Raw genomic sequence first — 25,908 nt, forward strand, 5'->3', positions numbered from 1 at the left:
AAGATGGGCCTCTACATTGGTTTATTGGTTTGTTTCTACGTTTACTTTTGAAATAATGGCTGCCATGTGGGTGATCCTCCTTCTTCCTCAGGCCATGGGCCCTAGCCCTCTCATTCTGTGTGCAACAGTGCCTTCACACATTGTGACCACTCATAATCCAGCCCACTGCTTTGCTCTGCTGTTCTAGACCTCAACTGGAATTATGGCACCTCCCTCCCAGAAGGTGTTGTGAAGCCAGGGGCATGAAGGAGCTCTGCTCAGGCGACCTTAGGTCAGCCCACATTTTATAGAACAGCAGGACAGTAGTGAACTATCTAACTAGTTCTTCTGCTTTGAGAGCAGGACCCCAGGACAGGAAAAGCTATGAGAATATACTCATATTATACTCATTTTCTTATAACCCGCAGAGGGAGGCTGTGTAGATTTAAATATGACTAAAAACAATCTGAAAAGCAACTATTTTGAATTGGTTTTATTTAAATTTTACAGAAACCTGATTGGAGTTAAGTATGTAATTATAAGTCCAGTAATAATTTCTACAAAAATGCACATACAATGCCAGAATTCCTTAAAAGCAACTAACATATTTTTGTTTTGCATAAAACATGCATTAATATCAATTGCCACATGTTGGCCAAAATCAGTCTCTACAAGAAGAGATGGTCCAGTACAATCAATAAGAAAACTAGCTGTGAACAACAGGTAAAAAAAGAGGTTTTCCGGTTAACGTAAAAGAAGGAACAGTACCTTTCATAAAACAAGCCCTTCAGCACTGGGTGACTTGTACTACTGTGCTGCTCAGTATCGCACTGCCTCCAAGACTTGGTCCTGACCTATCACAGGAAGTAAGGAACTTTCTGGTAGTTAAATCAGACATCTGAGAAGATATAAACTTTCAGGACACGATGGTACACTATGGTGCAAAGTTGCAGAAGGGGTTCAAAACATCCTCAGACTTAGAAGAGTTCCCAAGCTGCTGATTGCAAACAATCCTAAAGACACCCTGAGCTTTTTAACTGAGCCCTCTCCACAAGGCCAGCTCTGGGCACACAAGCATCTCCCGCAGCCATAAGACCTTCCAGCTGCACACATTACTCTTCATGAGCATGTGTAATTAGGAAACTGAATGTCTAAAAAAGTGAGTTGTACCACTTTTTTGAGGTCTTGACTTTTTGTAGACCTGGTTCATCTTGTCCAGATTGGTGGGCACTTGTATACATTAATTGCTGGACATAAAAGAAATATTAATATACATGGGAGGCCCCAAAGCCCAAAGCCTAAAATATTTTTAGTAACATACCTCAAAGTGTGTCATCTATTGTCAGGAAAGACATTGTTCCTCCAGAAGGAGATAGCAACTGAGGGCTGTATATTTATCAAACGGTGTTTTCCACATAGACTAAGCGGATTTAAAGAGATTAAAGAAAGGACTTCTCCTCATGAAACTCATGAAATGGGGTTTTATACATTTCATGAGGATCTTGAAAAGAAGATATCATAGTCATCAGGGAACCAGCTGTGAACTTTAACATTTATATACATAAAACTCATCACTCGTGCAGCCTAGCGCCTTGTTTGAAATCTCTTCCACAGTCTGTCTCTTCCAAAACAGGGCGGTCACTGCCCTGTGCTTACTACAAGTAAGTTAAGTCAGTATCTTTTTCCTTCAGCACAGATTCAAGGGGAAAAATAATAATTTATTGGGGTTCTAGTAACATTTTCATAACAGAATGATATCAAAATAGGTCCATTTTAAATATATGCTTATGAATATCCCTGATAATATAAAGAAATCCAGAGGACTCTGTAAACCACCAATATTTCACAGGGGTGACACCCGGTCTATTTTCTAGGCAGCAGAAAAGGGACTAGTATACTGACATATTTTCTTCAGGAAGCCCTGTGAGCGCTACAGTACTGAAATTCTAATATTCTAGTGCCAGTAGAACTGTGAATGAAAATTTCACTTTAAAATTCACAACAAAGGTTTGCTTCCTCAACCCCGTCATAAGTCAATCTCCCGGCTTGTGATAGACATCCAGGCTAGAAAACCATTAATCCTGGTTACTTTGGAGGTTGGGCCCAGAGGAAACAAGATTCAAGATTCCTTCTAAGCCATGACCAAACTTCAGAATGCAGGGATGTGGGAGAAGCAGACCAGGCTTGAGGAAACTTTGACCAAGGCACCATGATCATAGGGGTAAGGGGACACACAGAGGTTCTAGTTGACAGGAAGATAACCTTCTGCAATGCCTACAGAAGAGGTCCTAGAAGGCAACAGCTCTGTGACAAAGTACATATGTTCGGGAGTTAAAGAACAAATCATTAAAAAAGAAACCAGTTTGCTTTCTCAAACCCAAATCAAACTTCCTAAGATTTATAAACAAATAACCCTGGGTATATTGGGGTAGGGGGAGCTGAAGTCTGTGGAATGAGTTGCATTTAGCTGAGTCATAAAGAATGCTGGTTGTGAAATCAGCATAAATATTGTGGCTACTGTAGTTAAGGAGAACAAAGGGAGCTCAAGGCCAGAGGAGGAGGCCTCTCCAAAGACAGGAAGATGGAAAGGGGACCAAATGTGAATATGCCTCTTTTATTCCTAGAACAGGAAGCAGTATTTTCATTGGCCTGAATGAGACGGCTTCATACTCCACTCTAGCTGCAGTAATACTGCATCCCATCTACTCTTCTTCTCTTTTTAGACTGAAATTCTTCAAAGAACTGCTGAATGTCCTCTCTTTTAACAACCTGTTGATGAAAAGCAAAGATTAGGAAAGGAAACTACATTACCGAACAGCAATAAAAGGTTGTAACATTCACAAGAAGTCAAACAATACTGCTAAGATTTATTTTAATGTGTAATTAATTATACCATCTCCATTTTATAGAAGAGATCATCAAGGCTCACAGAGGCTGCCCTGTTGAGAGCCACACAGCTAGGCTGCCTAGCAGAATGGTCCAAAGCTTAGGTTCCACACCTACCTCAGTTTTCCTGTACAAAATGAGATCAAAGCAGCAGCTACCCAAAGGGTCACTGGAAGAGCAGATGAACTCTAATGCCTGTGAAGCTCTGCCTGGCATAGAGTAACTTCTCCATAAATACTAGCTGAATATTCCGAAGGTCTCCTAAGACCACTGCTCTCTCTCCCTCATTACCACAGCTGTCTTTTTGAAATGTCCTTCAGCTCTGCAAAAGCACTCACAGAAAACAGTTTTGCTTTGAGATTTGTGCTTTCTTCTTTACCAATAGCATAGAATGTTTAAAAAAAAGAGAGACCAAAAAAAAATGCCCTTATTTGAGAGTCCAAAATGAAAGATGTATACTACAGAAACAAAAATAATTGGGTAGGAAAAAAAACAAATTATAGAAGTACTACTTATAGTAAATCCATTTTATGCAATAAAAATAAAAATTTATCCTCTATTTTACTGGGAAAAGGATTTAGTACACCATATGAAGGTGTTTATGATATTAGCAAAAGAAAGTACTCAAAGTAAGAAAATAAGACAAAGGGAAAATATGGATAAAAATGTCATCTGGGACAACCCAGGACTCCCTGCTCACTCAAGAGTGAGTTGATGCCAGTTGATTCCATCGAAAGCTGTCTAACAGCCATCACAAGGGACAGGTTTGTTAATTTATTTTTTAATTACAAAGGTAGCATATGCTTTATTGTTAGGGAGGGAGGGAGGAAGGAAGGGAGGAAGAAAGGAAGGTAGGGTAGGGAGAGTGAAGGAAAGAGGCAGAGAAGAGAGCATGTGAATGCACATGAGCTAAAAGAGAAAGAGATAAAGAGAAAGCAAGAAAGAAGTCAAATGCTTGTGTATAAAGTGAAAACCTCCCTCTCTTGTTCCCCAGCCCTTAAGTGTTGCTAACATACTCACATGGCAACGCTAACTTGCAATTACTTTCTTGGGGTGAGATACTTCTTAATCCTCTAAATGAAAGAACTTAACATTCTGTCAGTAGTCTGTTACAGACCAGTAGCTGATATACCAGTTTCACAAACGCCAAGGTTAAAACTGCTGGTCAACCAGTGAAGAATTAGAACCCCTAGCAGATTCAGGACTAGATGGCTAACATATTCTGAAATAACTGCTGCTCAAAGTTCTAATGTATTTGGCTAAATGGCTTGGGAATTCCCACTTATACAATGCTAATAAATACAATCCTTGGGAGTTCCAAAATGAAGGCTCAGTCCCCACCTTGGATTACAAACATTAACACTGAAAGTCAATAAAAGGAAATAATATCTCTGGCAAGATATTGTGGGAAGAGACATAAAAGCACACAAATTAGAGTATGCAATTTTTGGTTTCTAGATGTCCTCAAATGGTCACAGCAAACATGCAGAGTAGAAATACTAATGAATAGGGCCTGGCTGGTTAGTTCAGTTGGTTAGAGCATGGGGGTGATATCACCAAGGTCCAGGGTTTGATCCCTCTACCTGCCAGCTGCCAAAATAAAATAAAATAAAATAAAAGAACTGCTAGTGAATAAATATTTGGGTTCAATAGTAAACTATTTCATGGGTTTGCTCAGAAAATTTGTAGTTTCTAAGTGTTATTATTTTTATAGTCAGATACAAACATTAAATAAAAGGCAGTCCATCATATGAGAACTTATTAACATTATCCCCTGTAGACAAACGCAACCAAAGCAGGTAAGTCTCATGGTAACTTGAGGTTTTTGGTTTTTTGTAAAGATGTAGTTAGTACTGTCGTGGAACAAGCAATAAAAAGCGCATTTTTCTGTCCTTTTAAATTATCACCCATGCCAGCCAGCCACCAAAAATAAATACATAAATAAATCATCACATCAGGCTAAAAAATTCTCTCTCTTGAAGACTCTCTTCAGAAAGAGTAGCTCTCGTACTAACAAAGACCCAGATATTGATGATACATGTGAAGACTTTTTATAAAATGGTTTCAAATGTGAATGGAAAAAGACAACATATCTCATTTTTTTCTTTTGTGGGATTTTAAGTTATATATGTGTGATGAAATTATTAAAGACCACTGTGGCCACAAACTGCACATGAGCGCGTGCTTGGATGTAATTTGAAACACCTCGAATGTCCATGAATAGTTTAGAGTCCCCTGCTAAAACAGCAGGGCAACATCCCCCATGACACCAATGAACATTCTTAGTTCTAACAAGAAAAGAAGCCTGAGTCTACATTAACTAGATGTTAACCTCTGCAATAGACAAGAATAACTGCAGTTTAAAAACTGTGGGGAAGTAGGAAGACTTCATAGTAATAGAAAACCATTTAGGAGAAGGCTCTTTTAACCTCTGACTTTACAACTCATTTTTCAGAAAGGCAGTATCATGACCCTGTCCAGAAATCCAGTGCTGAGTCAAATGTGTCCCCTAAAAGTTCATGTATTGGAAACTTGATCTCCATTGTAACAGTGTTAAGAGGGGGGGAAATCCAATTCTGGTATCTGAGAGGTGGGGCTTTTGAGAGGTGACTGGATGGTGACTGTGCCCTCGTGAATAGACTAATGCATTCATGAAGTAATGAGTTATCATGAGCGTGGTTCTCAGGGCTTTATAAGGAAAGCGACTGAGGAGGTTAGCTCTCTTGCTCAGCCCATTCTTGCCTGTGATATCCTACATAGCTACAGGACCCTGTAGAGAGCCCCACCCAGAAAAATGCCCTCGCCAGATGCATCCCCTGAACCATGGACTTCCTAGCTTCCAAAACTGAAAGAAATTTCATTTCCTTATAATCTACCTAGTTTCGGGTAGGACTTTATTAGTCCTACCCAAAATGGACTAATACATCCAGGCAGCTTCATGTTTGTCCCACGTTTATAAAAAATAAGAAAATGACCTAAAGTAAGCTGGCGGAGACTTCTTTCAAGAAAGCAAGTCTCAGGGCACTTCCTGGGTATCTGTCAGATCCATGTCTGACTCAATCCATATATCTTCTTATAGCAGGGCACAACACTGACTGTTTATAAGGACAACTTCAGGCCACAAAGAGAAAAGTTAAATTTTTTTTTTTTTTTTTTTAAAAAAAGATGACCGGTAAGGGGATCTTAACCCTTGACTTGGTGTTGTGAGCACCACGCTCAGCCAGTGAGCGAACCGGCCATCCGTATATGGGATCCGAACCCGGGGCCTTGGTGTTCTCAGCACCACACTCTCCCGAGTGAGCCACAGGCCGGCCCAAATTTTGTTTTTTATCTGCATTTGGAAATAGATATGTATTTTAGAAAAAAATTCTGTCACAAACATACATATGGTAAAGAACTAGGAAGTATTTATAAGTTCATCAGGAAGCCTATTTTAAAACAACACATATTTTAGAGTCAGCCTTAAAAGTAAAGACTCTTACTAGAAAGAAACATTGTTTAGCCCCCCAATGATAAAGTTCTACTATTCTAAACTATGAACTCAAAATAATCCCAGAAATGCATGTGGTTTTAATTTTTCCTGCCCAGTCATTTTTCCCTCCCCATCCCAAGAATCCTTGCTTCAAGGTCAGGATCAGCAGAATCAGTATTGCTGATTCTTTTTTTTTTTTTTTCCCCAATATTTAATAATATATTTTATTTAACCCCATATATATATAATTTTATCATCTCTACATAAAACGAGTATAAAAATTATTAGTGAAATATTTTACATTCTTCTTTTCATAGTAAGTCTTCAAATCTGAGCACAACTCAAATTGGGTGCTAGATTTTTATCAGATATACTTGATGTAAATTTCATAAAATTTATAGTTGGAAAGGCAGATTCACCTACACACACATCCCAACACACATCAAAGCTTTCCACACTCTGTCTACTCCTGTGGCTCTACAGTCCTGTCCCAACACGTGGCACAGTCTGTAAATTCCTTCAAATAGCCTTCTCCTAAGCTACAACTACTCTCTTCAGATCCTGTGGAACTGCTCCCATCCCTCATCCCTTCTGGCCTAGGAGGGTTGGGGTACGGACTCCCAATATGTCCGTTGGTGTTTTACCACCCCTTACTGATTGCTCTTAGCCTGCCAATTTCCCTATAGTCTCTGCATTAAACTCACAAGTATCCCATTTAAGTTGTACATTTTTTTATCATCAAAGGAAATAAACAGTTTATTTACAACTTACAGGGCTATGATTAAAATTCTTTAACTCAACATACCGTGCCTTCATCAGCAAATCTCTTCAGATAGTCTTTAAGTTCTGTCTTCAAGTCATTGTATTCTAAATCAAAACCACAAAAGTACTTAAAGTTTAGATAAGCCATTTGCTTTTTAAAACAAAAATTTTTTTGCCATTAACATTTTAGTATATTAATAGTTTAAACCAAATTTTTCTTAAGTGGAATTTGCATAGAAACTTGTTCCCAATTTCTCCCAAATTCTTTCTCCTTCCTTCCTTTTGATGTCTATGACTGTTTTTCTTTAAAAAATAAAACAAAAAAAAATCCACAAAAAAACCCCAGAGATATCCTTACTTCCATAAAAATTATCTAAGATTTTTTTAAAGGCTTTCCTTTTCTTTGGAAATTTAGTACTTGAAATAATGTTGGACTTGTCAAACATTAAGTTTTAAAACTTACTCAGTTTATATTATGGTTGAGGCACCTTAAGGACTACAAAAATCTTTTAGTGCAGCCTCCTTTCTCGAAAAGCTTTTAGTCTAATAAAGGCAAGAGGAAATTAATCAAAAAGCTTCAAATAAAAGACAGAAATGATCAATGCCATAAAAGGGACTCAAAGGTGGTGGAAACTGGATGGGATAGAAATAAATGAAATAAGCTGGGCATGCTGGGGGGAAAATGTACAAGCTTACAATTAAAAGTTTGGGGATATTTTCTTCTCTAGTGGTTTCCTGTTAACCACTGAAGCAACCTCAAGAACTGTCAAAAAGATGATATGTAATGCTCAATGAAAATTATTTCAATAAATGGAAAAATTTTCTATTATACTTTATTCATATATCAGCACTTAATCAAAACAGTGCATGTTGTGGTTTCTCAAGCATGTAATTATTCTAGCATATAACTCTGATTCAATAATAATAGCAGCTGAACATCCAGCAATATTTTTTGTTTTTTAATAAAGTTTTTAAATTAACACATAATAATTGTACATATTTATGAGGTACAGTATATTTTTATATGTGAATACAAAGCGTAATAATCAAATCAGGGTAATTAGCATATCTATTACCTCAAATCTTTATCATTTCTTTGTGTTGGTAACATTCAAAATCCTTTCTTCTAGCTATTTGAATAAATACAATGAATTACTGTTTACTATAGTTACCCTACAGTGCTAGGGAACACTAGAACATAGTCCTCCTATCTAGCCATAATTTTCTACCCCTTAATCAACCTCTCCCTACCACTCCCTCTCAGCTACCCTTTCCAGCCTCTAGTAACCTCTATTCTACTCTCGACCTCTATAAGATCAATTTTTTTAGCTTCCACATAAACGAGTGAGAATATGCAGTATTTATCTTTCTGTGCCTGACATATTTCACTTAACATAAGATACTCTAGACTCATCCATATTGCTGCAAATGACAGGATTTCACTCTTTTTTATGGTTGAATTGTATTCTATTGTGTACATACACCACATTTTCTTTATCCATTCATCTGTTGATGCACCTTGGGTTGATTCCACATCTTGACTATTGTGAATAGTGCTGCAGTAAACATGGGAGAGCAGATAATTCTGACATACTGATTTCCTTTCCTTTGAATATACCCAGTAGTGGGATTGCCCAACAATATTAAAATCAAGCAACTGTAGTTGAGGCCTACTATGTAATTCTAAATTTTAATTTTCTTTGTATTAAATTTAAAATATAGTTGTTTATTGTCCTCCTATACATATTTTTTTTTTTTCCATAGTGGAGGAAACTTCATGAACTTTATGAATTTTCACACACAAACAGTATTTACCACAAATAAGTTCCACTTGCTGGACTCTATTCATGCTGTTAAGGGTATCCATTAAAGGGTCTCTCCTATCAGTTGCCTGGTCAATCCTGCCTTTGTTTTCATAAGCCAGAGCTGTGTCATATTCATCCGTCAGGAACAGGACATCTAGATCTCCATACATTTTCTTTAAGAAATAAAATGAGTTTCCCCATTAGAACTGTATGTCCTTCTTAGAGAGTCAATTTCATGAGAATCATTAAAAATTCTTTTTTTTTTTTTTTTTTTGTCTTTTTCGTGACCGGCACTCAGCCAGTGAGCGCACCGGCCATTCCTATATAGGATCCGAACCCACGGCGGGAGCGATGCTGCACTCCCAGCACTGCACTCTCCCGAATGTGCCACGGGGTCGGCCCCAAATTCCATTTTTTTTATATTAACACCTAGAAAATCCTGAGCCTCTTAGCACAGAATTGCTTGCAAGATTTATTTTTTTTGCCCAAATCTCTTTCAGAAATCTCCCAGCTTCCTAGTTGATATTGTATGGTTTGTGAAATCTTTATTTAAAAACCATTGACTTACTGGAACTTTCAAGTAATTTATGTTTCCAAGCAACTCTATGATATAAAAATAAATAAAAATTGCTATTTTCCACTAAAACTAAGATTAATAAGTAAGTACTGTGTAATTCTTAATTTCTTCCACGAGCATTCAGACCCCAAAAATTTGCTTAATATAAACATTTTGAAAGTCCCCTACACTCCTACATCAATCCTATAAATATACTTTTCAGGTGTTCTTACTTTGGGCATGAGCACACAAAACAAATTAATATCAGACTTAATCAGATACTCACCATACAGTCTTGGCAGGTACACAACTTGCTACGCCAGTTCAGGGGCCAATACGTAGCAGTGTCTTTCTTTATAAACTGCTCAGCTTTAAGCTCTTGAAGTTTGCAGCCAGATTCTGTGTTGAGGCTTTGATTCTTAAACACTGTCTGCAATAAAATTAAGTTTTTAAGTGTGTTTTTAAAACTATCACAGTTTTCAGTTTAGATTATGCAAAGGGATTTGTTTGGCAAAGGATACAATTAAAATCCAAAGCTATAAAGCTTACAAAATTAATTTTGCTTAAATTTTATTTTTTTATGGCTTAAACTTCATACATTACCTGGAGATCAAATTCAGAACTAGAGCTGGTAGATGGTTCATTATTCTTCTCTGCTTTAACTTCCTTGATGGCATCCTTTCCATGTTCTGGAACGTCCTTTATGAGGATCCTATCTTGATGATCTCCATTTTCAGGTTTGATAACTTCCTGATCACTTCTCCCATCAACACTTAGCACCAATCCATCATCCTCAGCAGATATTTTGGTTACTATGGGTTCAATAAAAAAAACAAAACAAAACAAAAAACAAAAAACACAAACACATATCCACAGACCTATCAGAAAATAAAATCACTTGTTCTGGTTTAAAAATATTTCAGAATCCGGAAAAGGAGAAAAGTTAACCTTAATCTTTAGAATAATATGGAGAAAGGAAATATCAATACTTCTTAAGGTTATGTCTGCCTAATTCAAAGAATTTAAATAACTGAACATTCATTTAAAAATATCAATCACTACTTAAGCACTTCATATGTAAAGGAAGAAAGAATATACTGTAGATGTTAAAGAGATGGGATAACTCAAGAGGCAGTAGGAAGGGATTTAACTGCGAATACAGGTAGAAGGATAGTTTTAAAAAAAACAACTTTTCTTTTTCTTTTTTTTTTATTTGGTGGTTGAAAACTAGGTTTTCTTTATGGGAGGAGATCAAAAAGGATAGGTGTAGAGGCAGAAATACTGTGAAGGAGAGAAGAGCAATGGTAAGGAAGCTCATGTTGGATGATGGCATTTCAATTTAATAGCAGATGAAGCCATCTGCTGACAGGAAAGGAAACAAAGGGAGAGCGGAAAGATCAACTAAGAAAACTCAGTGAATGAGAAATACATGTAAGTCCAGTGTCTGTGGAAAGACAGAGATATAATCAGAAAGGATATGAAGAGAAAGAGGGAGCACCAAGTTTGAGAAATTTGAGGCAAACCAAAAGTGTGGAATGAGATCTGGGATGTGGCTATGTTTGCATGGTGAAGCAGTCCCTAAAGGTGAGAAAAGCAAAGAATTTATGAGTAACTGCCACCTTAAAAATAAATTAACACACATAGCATTACCAATAAGATATTTAATGCCTCAAGACTATTTATTGCTGATTAGTTGTTTTGACTCAATTTTTTAGTGAATATAAGCACTAGATAACAATCTGTATTACCACCTGCTATGGTCTGAATGTTTGTATCCTCCCAAACTTCATATGTTGAAACCTAAACTAAAATGCAATAGTATTAAGAGATGAGGACTTTGATCAGGTCATGAAGGCAGAGCCCTCATGAGTTGAATTAGTGCCCTTATAAAAGAGGTCTGAGGGAGAATGTTTGCCCCTGTTGGGAAAATAGAATCATTTAATCAGGCCCCCTCGCCTTAGGTCTGGTTGGGGGTGGTACGGCACATTCTTTGTAAATAAGTTGTGTATGGGTGGCGCTGCCACCTGGCTAGCATCTAGTGCCTCGGGTGTCTGCTGCGCATGGCCATGCTCTCGAACCCATGGCTCCAAGGACCTTTTGACCAGTTACCTAGCTCATAGACCTGCATGTGAGAGGTCTGGTGACCCAGCCTGGCGTGTGAGGGGTCTGGGGACCCAGCCTCGCATGTGAGGGGTTTGGGGACCCATCCTAGCATGTGAACGGTTTGTGACTCAGTCTGGACAACGGGCTTGAGTGGTCTGTGAGCACCAGACCCAGCCATAGCTCGACAATTGGCCCAGTCGGCAGGATTACAGGCAGGTAAAATAGCTTGACAACCCCTTCTGCCATGTGAGGACACACAGAAGGATCCATCTATGAAGAATGGCCTTCACCAAGACATTGAATCAGCTGCTGCCTTTATCTTGGACTTTACAGTCTCTAAATCTGTCAGCAATAAATTTCTATTGTTTGCTAATCACCCAGTCGAAGGTATATTGTCATAGCACCCCAAACGGACTAAGACACCACTCCCTCCCCAGCCAACAGTATGACTTAATTGAACAACAATTTTAGTTCTATTTATCTTTTAAAAACCCATTCAAAAACTGCCTCCTCCACTTTCTCTAATTCTGTCTCATCCATACTCTGCACCATGCAATTTAAATACAAATTTGTTTTTTTTTTTTTTTTTTTTTTTTAAAAGATGACCAGTAAGGGGATCTTAACCCTTGACTCAGTGTGGTCAGCACCACGCTCACCCAGTGAGCAAACCGGCCATCCGTATGTGGGATCCGAACCCGGGGCCTTGGTGTTATTAGCACCGCACTCTCCCGAGTGAGCCACGGGCCGGCCCCTAAATACAAATTTGTTCTTGGTAATCTTCCAACCAATCTATAAGCATCTTGTGGAGAAGAAACAAATCTTATCTTATAGAACACCTTATAAAAGTAACATATACTTCAGAGTCCAATTTAAAATAGTTGCTAAAAATTTTAGATGGAACACACAAATTTCATAAACACAAGTTTGTGGCATACCACCTTCACAAAGACACCCACCTGCCAATTGTGCAGCATAAGCCCACAAGAAAGAACAATGTTTCATACAAGCCTGGCATACCATCTCTTGGAAATCCCCACTTTCAGGGGGAATGGCACCAAGATGCTGTGAATACAGAAAACCAGATATTTTTATTATGATCCCCAAGTTGTGCAAAATGTCCATTATAAACAAATATTGCAATAGTACACTGATCATATTTTTACAGATTATTTTTAGAAGAGTAATTATAATGTAAATATAACAATTCAAAATAAAAAGATCCTTTATCTTTTTTGTGAGGACAATGGCTTTAAAAGGTAAAAGTTTTCCTTACCCTTCCATGGAACCAGTCTTCACAGACTACACACTGGATCATCACATCTGGAATCTAACACAGACAAGCAATTTGTTAATGATCACAACGCATTCTGGGACGTGAAGTAAATCTGGCACACAGTAGAATTAGCTATTACATAATTCTCTACCAATTCTGTGAGACCCCTATTCATGTAACAGCAGTCAAGGGGGCAAAGAAATTTGTTCAACGTGAACTGGTATAATTAAGGGTTACACTGAGATAAGTACTTTGTGAGCAATTATCAAAGCTCTTTCACATCAGTTACTTAACATCTGATTCTCACAAAACCTTATAGATAAGTAGGGCATTCCCATTTTATACACAAACCCAGGCCCAGGGAAGTGATGTGAATTGATCAATGTAGAATGCGACAACTGGGACCTTTCACCACACCATGCTGCCAAGTAAACTGAAAAGTAAATGTTATAAACAACCTCTTGATAATACTGACAACAACTTCTTTCATCTGAATAAATTAAATAATTAAATGCTGGCCCTAGAAAAGTTACACACTAAAGGATATAGACTATTTTGGAAATGATTTTCCTTTTATTCCTAGGCTTTCATATCTACTAATTAACATTTCAATGTTATTCTGTCATTTTCCTATTGTGGTTTCTTATAGGGGGAAAAATGCATATATACATATATAGCTGTTTTATTCTTTTTTCTGCCTTTATTGATTTACTTATCATCTTATTTTTTGCCTTTTCATTCAACAGTGTTATAAGTAACCCTTTCCCCTATACTTAAAATATCCAGTTTCAAGGTTTTATTTTTGTTAAAGATATCTGCAATTTGTTCCTCTATACAATTTGGTTCAATAATTATAGTTCCAAGACAATGAGAAAGCAAGGAAGAAGGAAGAAGGCTAATTTCTCTAAACATCAAAAGCACTCTTTCAAATTAGTAAACATACAGATGAAACCCAACCCAATCAAAACATGAGCTGAGGCTATTTACAATAGCTAGGCGATGGAACCAACCTAAATGTCCATCGATGGATGACTGGATAAGGAAATTGTAGCATATATACACAATGGGATACTACTCAGCCTTAAAAAGAAATGAAATTCTACCATTTGCAACAATATGGATGAGCCCGGAGAAAACTATCCTACGTGAAACAACCCAGGTACAGAAAGAGAAATATCGCATGTTCTCACTCATAACTGGGAGCTGAATCCACAGATAAACAAATGAACAATAAAGAGAGACAGAGAGAAAGAAAGAAAAAAACAACAATCAGTAATACGTTGAACTTTCAGAAAACTAGAGACAGGCTAATGAGGAATTGGTCAATGGACACAAAGAATGCATATTGTAATGATGAATAAGCTAACTATACTGATCTAATCACCACACATTCTACACAATTACTGAAAATCAACGTTGTACCCCACATGTATGTATAATAAAAATAATAATAAATAAATAAAAAGACACAATACCCACTTCAGGAATATTTCCAACACTTATAAATTTACAATCTATTTCTTTTAATTCTCCCAGATTGTTAATCAAATGGATAATTAGTTCATAAAATTGCTGAAACTAAATTATTAAAAGAATTCCCATCTGTATTCTTACTAATTTCATGGTTTTCAGTGTATAAAACTGACATTCTGATTATGCCAGGGCTCTACAAACTTAAGAGACATACTGAGATACTCTACAATACAGCTTCAAAAAAAAAAGTTCATGTTTTTAAGAGAACAGAACAGAACTGAGGTTGGTTGCTGGGAGTAAAAAAGGGGGAGAGGGCGGAATTAGTAAAGGGCCACAAAAATTGATTACATTATATAATGATAGATATACTAATTATCTTGATTTAAACATCAATAAGTAAATAAATAAAAAGGTTAAAAAAACAAAAAACAAAATGAAAAAACATGAGCTGAGGATATGAAAGGACAATTCAGAGAGAAGGTTATTATAAATACCTAATAAACTCATGAAAATATGCATAACCTCACTCATGATCAGGGAAAGGAAAAAATTTTAAAAGATGCTATTCTTCATTTATCAGAATGGCAAAATTTTAATGGACTGGTTACATGTAGGACTGACAAGAGTGTTGGGTGAAAAAACACTATTATACGCTATCGGTGGTTGAACCCTTTTGGCAGACATGATCACAATTTTAAATACAAATATCCTTCCACCCTTCAATTCTACCTCTATATATCCATTCTATATGAACACTTGCAGGAGTATACCCAGTTATATTACTGTATAAAGATGTTCACTGCTGCCTTCTTTATAATAGTGAAAAATTAGACAACACCATTCTGCTATTGAACAGTTAGGTTAACTAACATATAGCATGTCAAATTATGGGATACTCTGCAACAGTTAGAACAAGATAAATTTGTCTTGTTAACATGGAAGGATGTCTGTGATATACTGACAAGAAAAGCCAGGTGCAGAAGTGAATGTACAGAATTTTCATTTTTGTTAAAAGAAAGGAAACTACACATTGAATACACACTCACTCAAACTCTGTATGTGCACAGAAAAAGGCCTAAAACATATATACACCAAAAAATGTTAACAGCGATTATGCGTGAGAAGTAAAAAGTGCAGGAGGTGAGGAGAAACTTTAAAATTTTGCATATACTTCAAATTGAAATCTTTAAGAGGACCCAGTTTGTACACCCCACTTCTTTCCTTCCAGGAAGGCAAGAAGTTGAAGGTCATTTCTCAGAAAGTGTTTCAGGGGTGGAGCCGGCAGGCAGGAAAGAGGGAGAGGAAGGAAAGAAGTTCTGGCCTTCGAAAAGTCCTCTCCAGTACTTCATTCTTATGATGCAAGAATGAGAATAGTTGAAATATGTATCAGTTATAGATCCAACCTAGATTCATAAAAAAGTATCAACTAGAATCCTTTTGCAATACCCAAATCCCTCCTGAAGACGTATGGAGACCCGGGCTCCATACATCAAGAGGCTGAAGAGTCAAGGCTAGAGACAACATAGTCCCAGATTTTAACTTCCAATTCTCTTACCTCATCTTCGGGATCAGGATAAGGTCTCTTGCAAATGCAGTACAATCCAAAAAAGTTGTCATTGTACTTATTGCTGGAATTTAGCTTTGCTTTGTCCTGAAAGAACATTGATTTCAATATATAATATGGTCTAACATTAACTATAATTTCATGCATCATAAAATTTCTGCATTCAATAGATTTTTGCATTAAATATCTTCCCCACAGATATTCAACTCTGTACCCCACATATATGTATAATCAATATGTTTCAATAAAAATAAATAGTAAAAGTAAAAAATAAATATTCATTATCAACCTATGTGAACTGACATTGGCCTAGAATTTCAAAATAGTTGTTTATGCACTGCTGTGATAGCCAAGACCCCCGGGTATCTAGAAGGCAAAAAGAAGGCAAAGAAATTGTCCAGAACTAACCTTCAAAGGAAAATTATTAACAGTTTAGCAATTATGACTGAACAATGTAACATTCCTTACTTTCTCTTTCATTTCTATTATTTCAGTAGAAGTTATTAAATAAGCATAGCTTTTAATAACCAACAAGCAACGAAAAAGTCCTATGTGCAGCTAGCCCACATTCATTAATACCAAGTTTTATTTATTCTTTTCTTTTTCATTTTTTTTTCTTCTCAGATATTTCTTTCTAATAAATTGACTATTACATTTCCAAAGTTCTGAAATAGCCAACAGATGATAGAAAAACATTTTTTTAGGCTCCTGCTTGAAACCAACAGCTTCAGCAAATGGCTAGCCTTGATTCAGGGCCAATACTCAGTTTTAAAAATCATATGCTTTGCCTTAAAAGCCTCAGAGCACAACCAACACAATTCAACCTGAATGACTTCAAAGAATATTTTCCCCTAAAACCTTTCATATTAATTATAATCTATATTGTAGGCTCTGGACAGGTTATTTAGTTTTTCCAACAAATAAAAAATGGAATACCCATCTGCAAAGAAAGAGCATAAGAACTTCCTTTTTGGGAAATATTTGGGTTTTTATCCACTCTGTCAAATATCAAACTCAGCTCCTTTAAATACATTTATAGTTATAATGCTTACTCACAGGAAATAATTTGCATTCCAAATTTTTAAACTTGCTGTTTCCACAATCACAACGAAAATTTCTGAAAAAAGGAGAAAAGTCAACTTTATTTATCTTTTAAAAATTTAATAAAATACTCTTTAAACTCAGATCATAGCCTCTTCCCTTTCAGCTCATTTCTAGGATCTAGAAAGTGGCTTTGGTTGCTGTTCATGCACTCAATTCAGAATTTCTCCAAGCATCTAACAATAAAAAATTTTACAATTCTGGAAGTTAATATGCATAAAGATAAATATCTATATCACACACATGCATAGTGGCAGAGAAGGATGAATAGTTTGAGTTTGTACCATAATCATATTTTAAAGAGCCCTATGGAAAAGCTATTCTCTCCAATTATATAAATCAATTATATTAAATTTCACCAGTGCACAACTACTTTGAATTAAAAAACAAGATTCAGAAAAAAGCATAGTTGGGAAAGAATCTAAACATTTAGAAAGCATTCAGGAACAATTTCTGACTGTGTTTACCTTTTTGTGTACAGCTCGAATAGTTTATGACTTCCATGACATTCATAACTGCAAGCTAGACAAATTCCTGCTGGTTCTTCTCCCTCTGGAGTGCAGGTACTACAGGCATACAGTGCTTGTCTCTTTACCGAGCCCTAAAAGACAGCCCCCAAATAGAAAAGATTCAGAGAATAAATTAATGAAATAGCATAGTTACCTAATACACATAGTATGATCTGAGAAATAATTAAAATCAGATTATCTATGGTCAAGATTTTACTATAAAAGCCATTAAGACTATTAAAAAAGTTTAGGGCTGGCCCTTTAGCTCAGTTGGTTAGAGCTCAGTGTTGTAACACCAAGGTCAAGGGTTCAGATCCCCTATCCTACCAAAAACAAAAAAAAGATTATACAAAAGAGTACCAAAACACTGTTGCATGTTTCTCATACTGATACTAGTGCTTGTTTTCATACAATTTTTTCTTAAAGTGATAGACGTTTGTCAGTCAGTAAAATGATTGCTTAATCATTTTAACATATGAAAATGTAGGAGAATGTGTATAGGTTTATGTAACTAATACCACACTTTAATTTTGGAAAATGCTTGTTATTCCACCAAAGAGAAAATCAATGTATGAAAAGAATCCCTTCGATTTTTAGGAGATGCATGCTGAAACATTTAGAGGTGTAGCATCATGATGTCTGCAACTTATTTTCAAGTGTTTTTTTTTTTTAAAGTAGTATATTATAGAGATAAATGTGGCAAAATGTTAAGATATACAGGTACTTATAATACTATTCTTTCAACTTAGCTGTAGATTTACAGTGTTTCAAAATAAAAAGTTAAAGGAAAAACAAGCAAAACTTTTAGAAATCTTGGTAATGATTACCCTCCTCTGGGAAAGAAGGAAGTTTCCGGAATGCCGGTAATATTCTATTTCTTGATCTGAGTGGTGTGTACATGCATGTGTTCGCTTGTTTTTTCAAGCCATACACATTATTTGTGCAAATTTCCATATGTTTTACTACAATACAAAGAAAATTTTAAGGAAGTCCATTTTATAAAACTAACAACATTTCAAAAATAGCTTACATATAGACTTAGGGAAAAAGTTGTTTTAGTGGTGACCAGAGGTTTTAAAATACCAGCCAATATCTGGGACTATTTCTGGATACCAGTTTTATTCAACTTTGCAGTGTAAACTAAACTCGGTCAACAATGACAAGTGGTATTATGATCTCAGTCCATACCACATAATGACTGTAAGTCTCTCCCCTCATTCCCCACTGTTCCACTCCACTCCCCTGCCTAGGTAAGCTTCTTCCTCCTACCAATTCTCATCCCTTGTTAATTTTCTTCCTACCATCCTTCTCCATTTTTGTACCTAAAAATATAGAGTGAGTCACCAAACATTATGTCACACCCCCTCAAACCCTGTTCACAACGTCTTCCAAATGTCAAACAGATCCTTTTCTCCTCCCCTCTCTTCTCCCTTGCCAGGGCCACCTGCTGTTCTGGTTCCTGTCTGGGAGATGGGGGAGATGTGCAGATAGACACGGTACTTGCTTCATTTTGCCCCCCCCCCCCCAAAAAGTACTAGCTACCACTTGTCCAACTTAACAGCACAGGAACTAGCTGTCAAACGGTACACCCCACAAGGGGAGATTTTAAAATCCTTTAACTCTATATTCTATTCGATTCCTAATAAATAAATATTTCTAGGATGGGAAAATTGGGGACAAGGATGTCTGAATTGGAGAGGTCACGGGGATGGTTTCGTGAAAAGCAGCTGGGGCACCAAGAAGAGACTGGAGAGGAAGGACAGAGCAACTGCTCCAGGACCTACCTAAGTGGAGGGGCCAAACGGTGGAAGACTGAGGGAAGCGGGAGGCCCCTGGGGACACTGGCTGAGGAAGGGGGCCCAGAAGGCTGAGGGTGAAAGGGCAGCTGGGCCTGAGATGGGGAAGCCTAAGACGAAGTAGCCCGGACCGCCACCGGGGAGACGACCGTTACAGGCGAGGTTAGGGAAAGCCCGACCGGGAAACGGAGGTCCAGCGGGAGCCGGCGGAGGGACGGGGCCCGGCCGCGCGCCCACCTGCGAGTAGGAGCACTTCTCAGAGTCGCTACCGCCCAAGACGGCGCACGCCTCATTCTCCAGCTCCTCGTCCTCCTCAAGTACGTCGACCAAAGACACGACGGGCTCCAGCTCCGACTGCCTCCAGGAGGGCTCCTCAGCTCCGGCCATATTCAACTGTCACCCGGACCAGGGCTCAGTCCGGGCGGAGGCGGGAAAAGTGGTCCGGAGCTGCGTAGCCAGAGGAGGCGGGGCATTGGTGTCGATAACCAATCCCAAAGAAGAAAAGCGAAGAAGGGGGAGAAGCGACTTCCGACAAACGGTAGTAGTTTCTCCTCCTCCCGCGTGGGCCTGCTGTGGGCTAGTTTCCGCTTCCGGGTGGCGCTTCTCGGTGGCGCTTCCGCGTGGCGCGCTCTTGAAGCTAAGCGGTAGTCATGGAGCTGATAGGGGAGTACGTTGGGTGGGACGGGCAGCGGCAGCGGCTGCGGGTGTCCTGTGAGACTCCGCCCGAGGCCGACCGTTTCCAGGGACTGTTGTCGGGCGTGGCCCAGATGAGGGAGCTGGTGATCGAACTCTTCGATCCCCTGGTACAGCGGGAAGCGAAGGACCGGGTGACGCCGTTCCCAGACGCGGCCTTGGACGGTGAGCTCTGAGACTGTGCCGGAGTGACAGGAGGGCGGGGCGGGACCCCAGGGGAAATCTTTTTGGGGAACCCGTGTATTGTGGCCGACTTAGAAAAAGAAAGCCTGGGGGGAAGAGGAATGGCATCTAAAAATTGTTGGCACTCACCGCCATATTTATCGGGGCTGCTTCTACTCAGGCGTTATCACTTCTCATTTATATCACCAAAAAGCGTGCTGAACGCCTGCTGCTCTGAGCCAGGCACTGGGCTGAGCTCTGGAGAAAGAATGAGGTGAATGCGCTTGAGTTCCTTCCCTTGTGGAACACAAGGAGATTAGACAGGGAGGCGCTCTTCCTAAAATGTGACTATTGCAAACAGAGAACCCAGGAAGGCTTCAGAGAGGTCATGACTTTTGAGCTGGGTGTTGCAGGATGAAAAAGAGTTTTCCCAACTATGAAATTATTAACATGTTTGCAAGAGTCCAGTCTATCACTCAGTAGGAACAGGTTCCGAAGGTGGGACAGACTTAAGTTTAACGAGTCATAACTCCTAGAGACTCCTTTCCCATATCCAAGGTTTTTTTGTAGGTGCAGTTTGAAAGTGGAAACGTGAAGTTTAACTGCATTAATTTTTTTTTTTTTAAATCTTGTCTTGAGGGCCGGCCCGTGGCTCACTTGGGAGAGTGCGGTGCTGATAACACCAAGGCCCCGGGTTCGGATCCCATATAGGGATGGCCGGTTTGCTCACTGGCTGAGCGTGGTGCTGACAACACCAAGTCAAGGGTTAAGATCCCCTTACCGGTCATCTTTTTTTAAAAAAATAAATAAATAAAATAAAATAAAATAAAATAAAATCTTGTCTTGAATACAAAAATAGGTAAAAACATTTTGACTGTCCTAAACTGAAAAACCTAAGAACTAGATACTGGAATCATGACTTATAATCCTGCAGGGGAGCTTAAACTGTACTTTCTTTTCTTTTCCATCTTGTTTACCTATTGATAATGTGAATGTTGGCTGTAACCAAAAAGAACAATACAAGTGTTGGCTAGGATGTGAAGAAATTGGAGACCTTGTACATTGTGGGTGGAAATGTAAAATGGTATACCAACTTTGAGAAACAGTTTGGCAGTTCCTCAAAAAGTTAACGTAAAGTTACCATATGACCCAGCAGTTCCACTGCCAGTCCTCCCAAGAGAACTGGAAACATACGTTCACACAAAATCTTATGCATGATAGTTCATCGCAGCATTATTCATAGTAGCTTAAAAATGGAAACAACATAAATGTCCATCATCTGGTAAATGTATAAACAAAATTGGTATATCCATACAATGGAATATTACTTAGAAATAAAAAGGAATGAAGTATTGGCACATTCTACAACATGAACGAACCTTGAAAATACTATACCAAGTGAAAGAAGCCCGACACAAAAGCCCACATTTTGTATGATTCCATTTATAGGACATGTCCAGAATAAGCAAATCCATAGAGATAGAAAGTAGATAAGTGGTTGCCAAGGGCTGAGGGGAATGGAAAGTGACTGCTAATGGGTATGGGGTTTCTTTTTTGGGGTGTTGGTTGCACAAGTCAGTGAATATACTAAAACCCACTGAACTGTACACTTTTAAAAAGTTAATTTTGTGGTAAATGAATTAAATCTCCAAAAAAGAAAGTGATTTCAAAGAAAGGTTTCATGTCTACATCTCATTTGAAGACAAAAAAAGAGAAAGGTTTTAAACACTGAAATTCCCGGGGAAGAAGACACAACAATCACAACAATTCCTTGAACTTAAGACAAGTGAACAGATAGGATGTAGTGGGGAGGGGGAAGGGTAGGGAGGGAGCGGGGGGGGGGGGGGGGAACGGGTACAGGAACATGAAAATCAACTACATTGTATATTGAGAAGTTAAAATAAAAAAGTAAATTAAAAAACAAAACACGAATAAATGAAATTGCTTTTTAAAATAAAATAAAATAAAATAAACATTGAAATTTCCAAAATCTTTTAAATCTGAAATATGCATGGTTTTATTAATCCCTAAAGTGAGATGGTCTCATTATCAAATGTTTTCGCTGTTTACATTTCTTTCATCCACTGAACATATTATCATACAACAAATTTATTTTAAAAGGTGATGATGAAGATGATGCAGAAGATGAAAATAACATTGATAACAGAACTAATTCAGATGGACCATCTGCAAAACGGCCAAAACCACCATCTTAACAATAGCTTTTATGAAATTAAAAGACTGCTACTATATCCTAATTATCACACACTGACATTTGAGGAAGACTTGTACTCTAATTTGGAAAAATATTTATTTTATTCCCTTGGGACAATTTTGTCAGAGAGAAAACTGTTTCTTCTGTTTCTAGCAAAGAAAGATAACGTTTAAAAATAAAATCTGTTTTCTTTAGTAAGAAATAATTATCAGGCCATGGACATAAAATAGAACACTTCATAATGTATAAAACTCCTCTAAGTTGGCAACTGAATTTTTATTGTTTTCTATTTTTTAAATTAGCCATTGAATTAAATTATGTGATGTCTGTATCTTTTAGCTTCTGCTTCTGTTATAAAAAGTACATGTCATGGTTCATAGGCAATAACATTTCGAAGAACTGATGTGAGCAAGCAGTGAAGTTTGGGTATTAAATGTAAGAATGTCAGTTCTTTATAAGTAGAGGAAAATAAAGGAGTACAAGTACTGAAGAGAATCAAGGAGAATCCTTGAGAGAGACCCAAGGAAATCTTGAATTCACACCTGTACCCAATATACGGACATCCAGAGGTGATACCACTCAATGAATGTGCATTAATCTTCTGATATATGTTGTACCATAAGAAACAATATATGTTCACAGCTACATAGGAAAAATAAGTTCTAGTGGTCTACAGTAGTGCTAGTCATCTATAATTAATAATTTATTGTATATCGTCAGTTGGTTAGAAGAGAGGACCTCAAGTGTTCTCATCACAGAGAAAGTTAATTTTTGTGGTGACAAATTTGCTAATCACCCTGATTCGATCATCACACATTGTATGCAAGTATTGAAATATAACTCTGTACCCCATAAATATGTACAGTAAGTGCGTCAATTAAAAAATAAAATAAAAATTTTTAAAAGTTAAAAAAAAGAAACAATCTATGTTGACTATAACTTAAATATTTTTCCTCCTCCTGTACCTTTACTTTGTTGCTTAACAAAGGACTATTTAATCGTTTTAAAAATATATATTCCTATAATATATGTGTGTGTGTGTTCCTTTTCTACTTGTCAGTGGGACTAAGACATTTTTTTATTTACTGTGCATCTTTTCTGATTTAGATAGCTAAAATTCAGAGAAATCAAATAATACATATCTAATGAAATACAAATATTTACAGAATTTTGGAATTGGAAGTAACCTTACGAATTATATGATTTATTTCCAAGATAAATGGAATCTCAGAATGGGTGTTTACCCCAGGTTACAGAGCTCTCCATTGGCAGAGCTGGCTTATATACATAGACTTTAGATATTATTTTTTAAGCCGATAAAAGGTTAGATAAATCATTAATCAGCCATTGTGAATCAACTTTATTATGAAATGATTTATCAGCACCACACTCTCCCGAGTGAGCCACGGGCCGGCCCCTATTATGAAATGATTTAAATACTACTGTAGTACTTTCCCAGTTATACATTTTGAAATCTATAGCTTACAGAGTACAAGCTATTAAGGAAACTCTATACACCTTTTCATATCCTTAAAATACTGTTTTACTTGGAAATTCAGTCTTTTGCTAAGTACTCTTACATAATGGAAACAGTGCTAACTAGAAAAAGTTATAAATGATCAGAAATTATCTTGTTTAGTTTATGATAATGTTTCTAATATTTAACTCAGTTATTTATTATAATACTATTATCATTATACAATCCTTAAAGAAAAAAACCTGTACATGGTTAAAAATAGATCACATTGTTAAATTCATAGCTGACTTTTGCTCATCATTTTGTGTTTCCTTCTTTGTTTAGTAAGTGTGTCTTTAAAGATAATATTTGTGCTTTCAGTCCAATGTTTTGAGGTTCAGGGTTATAGGTGTAATTGATCTTTTACCTAATTTTAATACAGATTCTAATCCTAATACTGTCTTCTTTATAAGTGAGCCACATGACAAAAAAGATCAGTTTGAAGGACCAGTGTAGAAAAAATGACTTGCCTAGTTTTCTCATCTGCTGCCTTCTAATAGTACAGACATCAGCCACAGGCAAGTAGAACAGTTACTCTTCGAAGCAGCCCCAACTTTACTTTTGTGCAGGAAAGTCAACCCCACAATCCTACCTAAAAAATAAGCTTGACACTACACTTAGATAATACATTTTTAAATGCAAAACATGTAATTTATGCAAGGTAGATGTCTTTTCTAAAAGTTGGTGCTTTTATGTTACATTAAAAAATACTTTTTTTAATAATGGAATTCTGTGGCCAAGGACAAGAACTCTTACTCTTTTATAATAGGTTATTGTTGCCTAGTATTAGCCGGGACATTTAAACTTTTTAAAAAAAAATCATCTGGGAAGAAAAATCTGCTTTAGAAAAAAGATAGGAAAAAAAGTATGGAAGGAAATCAGCCCCTCCTCCCCCAGTTTGGAAATGGAGATTATGAGGGTACTTCAAAAAGTTCATGGAAAAATAGAAGATATGAATCTTTCCGTGTACTTTTTGAAGTACCCTCGTATAGGCTAGATGTGTATATAATATCTCTGAAAGGATAGTCCAACTGCCTCTAAGAAGAGGAGTGGGAGTTGTGAGGAGATTTTTCATTGTATACCATTTTGGGATTTTGTTTTATTTTGTTTTTTTTAAAAAGATGACCGGTAAGGGGATCTTAACCCTTGACTTGGTGTTGTCAGCACCACACTCTCCCGTGGCCTTGGTGTTATCAGCACCGCACTCTCCCAAGTGAGCCGCGGCCAGCCTTCGTTGTATACACTTTTGTTCTCTGCATTTTTAAAAAGTTGTATGTATGAGGGCCGGCCTGTGGCTCACTCGGGAGAGGGCAGTGCTGATAACACCAAGGCCACGGGTTCAGATCCTATTGGCCGGTTAGCTCACTGGCTGAGTGTGGTGCTGACAACACCAAGTCAAGGGTTAAGATCCCCTTACCGGTCATCTTTAAAAAAAAAAAAAAAGTTATATGTATGTATTTTTCTACACAAATATAGAAAAAGTTACTCAATTTTTAATTTTAAAAAGTCATGCCTTAAATTTAGTAAGGGCAGATCAAGCATATTAACAGTTTATTTATTTATTTTTTTAAAAAAAGATGACCGGTAAGGGGATCTCAACCCTTGGCTTGGTGTTGTCACCACCACGCTCAGCCAGTGAGCCAACCGGCCATCCCTATATAGGATCCGAACCCGCAGCCTTGGTGTTATCAGCACCACACTCTCCCGAGTGAGCCACGGGCCGGCCTGTGCATATTAACAGTTTAAAACACTGGCATGTAATACGTGGCTATAACCAATTCAGACTTAAGAAGCAAAACAAAAAATCCACATTTCCCATCTGACTACTTTTGTCAAAAGAGGGAGTAGAATTCAACTTCCAAAGGGATTAGGAGAGCTAGGCTAAAAACTAGGTTTAATACCTAATATTTAGGTACCATAGGTATAGTACCTAAAAAAAAAAGGGAGGGGTTGTTTCTAAAACCGATGAGCCAGCCTTAACCTTGAAAAATTTGCCCTATAGTGAGTGCATTGTTTTTCTTTTTTCTTTTTCAAGAGTGTATT

At 37.4% G+C, this 25,908-nt stretch overlaps 2 protein-coding genes and 1 non-coding gene across 3 annotated transcripts; 1 reads left to right on the forward strand and 2 right to left on the reverse strand.

Moving 5' to 3' along the window:
* Window positions 1-475: 475 nt before the first annotated feature.
* On the reverse strand, window positions 476-19,687 carry UBR7 (ubiquitin protein ligase E3 component n-recognin 7). Its single transcript, XM_063089813.1, has 11 exons — window positions 19,517-19,687; window positions 17,442-17,575; window positions 16,930-16,990; window positions 15,865-15,960; window positions 12,837-12,890; window positions 12,520-12,625; window positions 10,064-10,272; window positions 9,747-9,890; window positions 8,915-9,077; window positions 7,143-7,204; window positions 476-2,748 (listed from the first exon to the last, which is right to left on the reverse strand). The coding sequence occupies exons 1-11, from the start codon at window positions 19,664-19,666 to the stop codon at window positions 2,656-2,658; spliced, it is 1,272 nt and encodes a 423-aa protein (XP_062945883.1). The 5' UTR covers window positions 19,667-19,687; the 3' UTR covers window positions 476-2,655.
* Window positions 16,496-16,632, reverse strand: LOC134374421 (small nucleolar RNA SNORA2/SNORA34 family). The gene has a single exon (XR_010023268.1). It is a non-coding gene; the product is annotated as a small nucleolar RNA SNORA2/SNORA34 family (small nucleolar RNA).
* A 211-nt stretch (window positions 19,688-19,898) lies between the features above and the next one.
* GON7 (GON7 subunit of KEOPS complex) lies at window positions 19,899-23,303 on the forward strand. Its single transcript, XM_063091679.1, has 2 exons — window positions 19,899-20,137; window positions 22,256-23,303. The coding sequence occupies exons 1-2, from the start codon at window positions 19,930-19,932 to the stop codon at window positions 22,348-22,350; spliced, it is 303 nt and encodes a 100-aa protein (XP_062947749.1). The 5' UTR covers window positions 19,899-19,929; the 3' UTR covers window positions 22,351-23,303.
* Window positions 23,304-25,908: the final 2,605 nt, after the last annotated feature.

This window comes from Cynocephalus volans, chromosome 3, assembly GCF_027409185.1.
Source record: "Cynocephalus volans isolate mCynVol1 chromosome 3, mCynVol1.pri, whole genome shotgun sequence".
Classification (NCBI taxonomy): domain Eukaryota; kingdom Metazoa; phylum Chordata; class Mammalia; order Dermoptera; family Cynocephalidae; genus Cynocephalus; species Cynocephalus volans.

Excerpts from the sequence above, each read along its gene's own strand:
- UBR7 (XM_063089813.1), bottom strand. The coding sequence starts at position 19,666 with ATGGCCGGAGCTGAGGAGCCCTCCTGGAGGCAGTCGGAGCTGGAGCCC. Across the intron at positions 16,991-17,441 it reads TTCGAGCTGTACACAAAAAG|AAATTTTCGTTGTGATTGTG; the intron begins GTAAACACAGTC and ends TCCTTTTTTCAG. Across the intron at positions 9,078-9,746 it reads GTACCTGCCAAGACTGTATG|AAAATGTATGGAGATCTAGA; the intron begins GTGAGTATCTGA and ends TATTTCTTAAAG.
- GON7 (XM_063091679.1), top strand. The coding sequence starts at position 19,930 with ATGGAGCTGATAGGGGAGTACGTTGGGTGGGACGGGCAGCGGCAGCGG. Across the intron at positions 20,138-22,255 it reads CCCAGACGCGGCCTTGGACG|GTGATGATGAAGATGATGCA; the intron begins GTGAGCTCTGAG and ends TTATTTTAAAAG.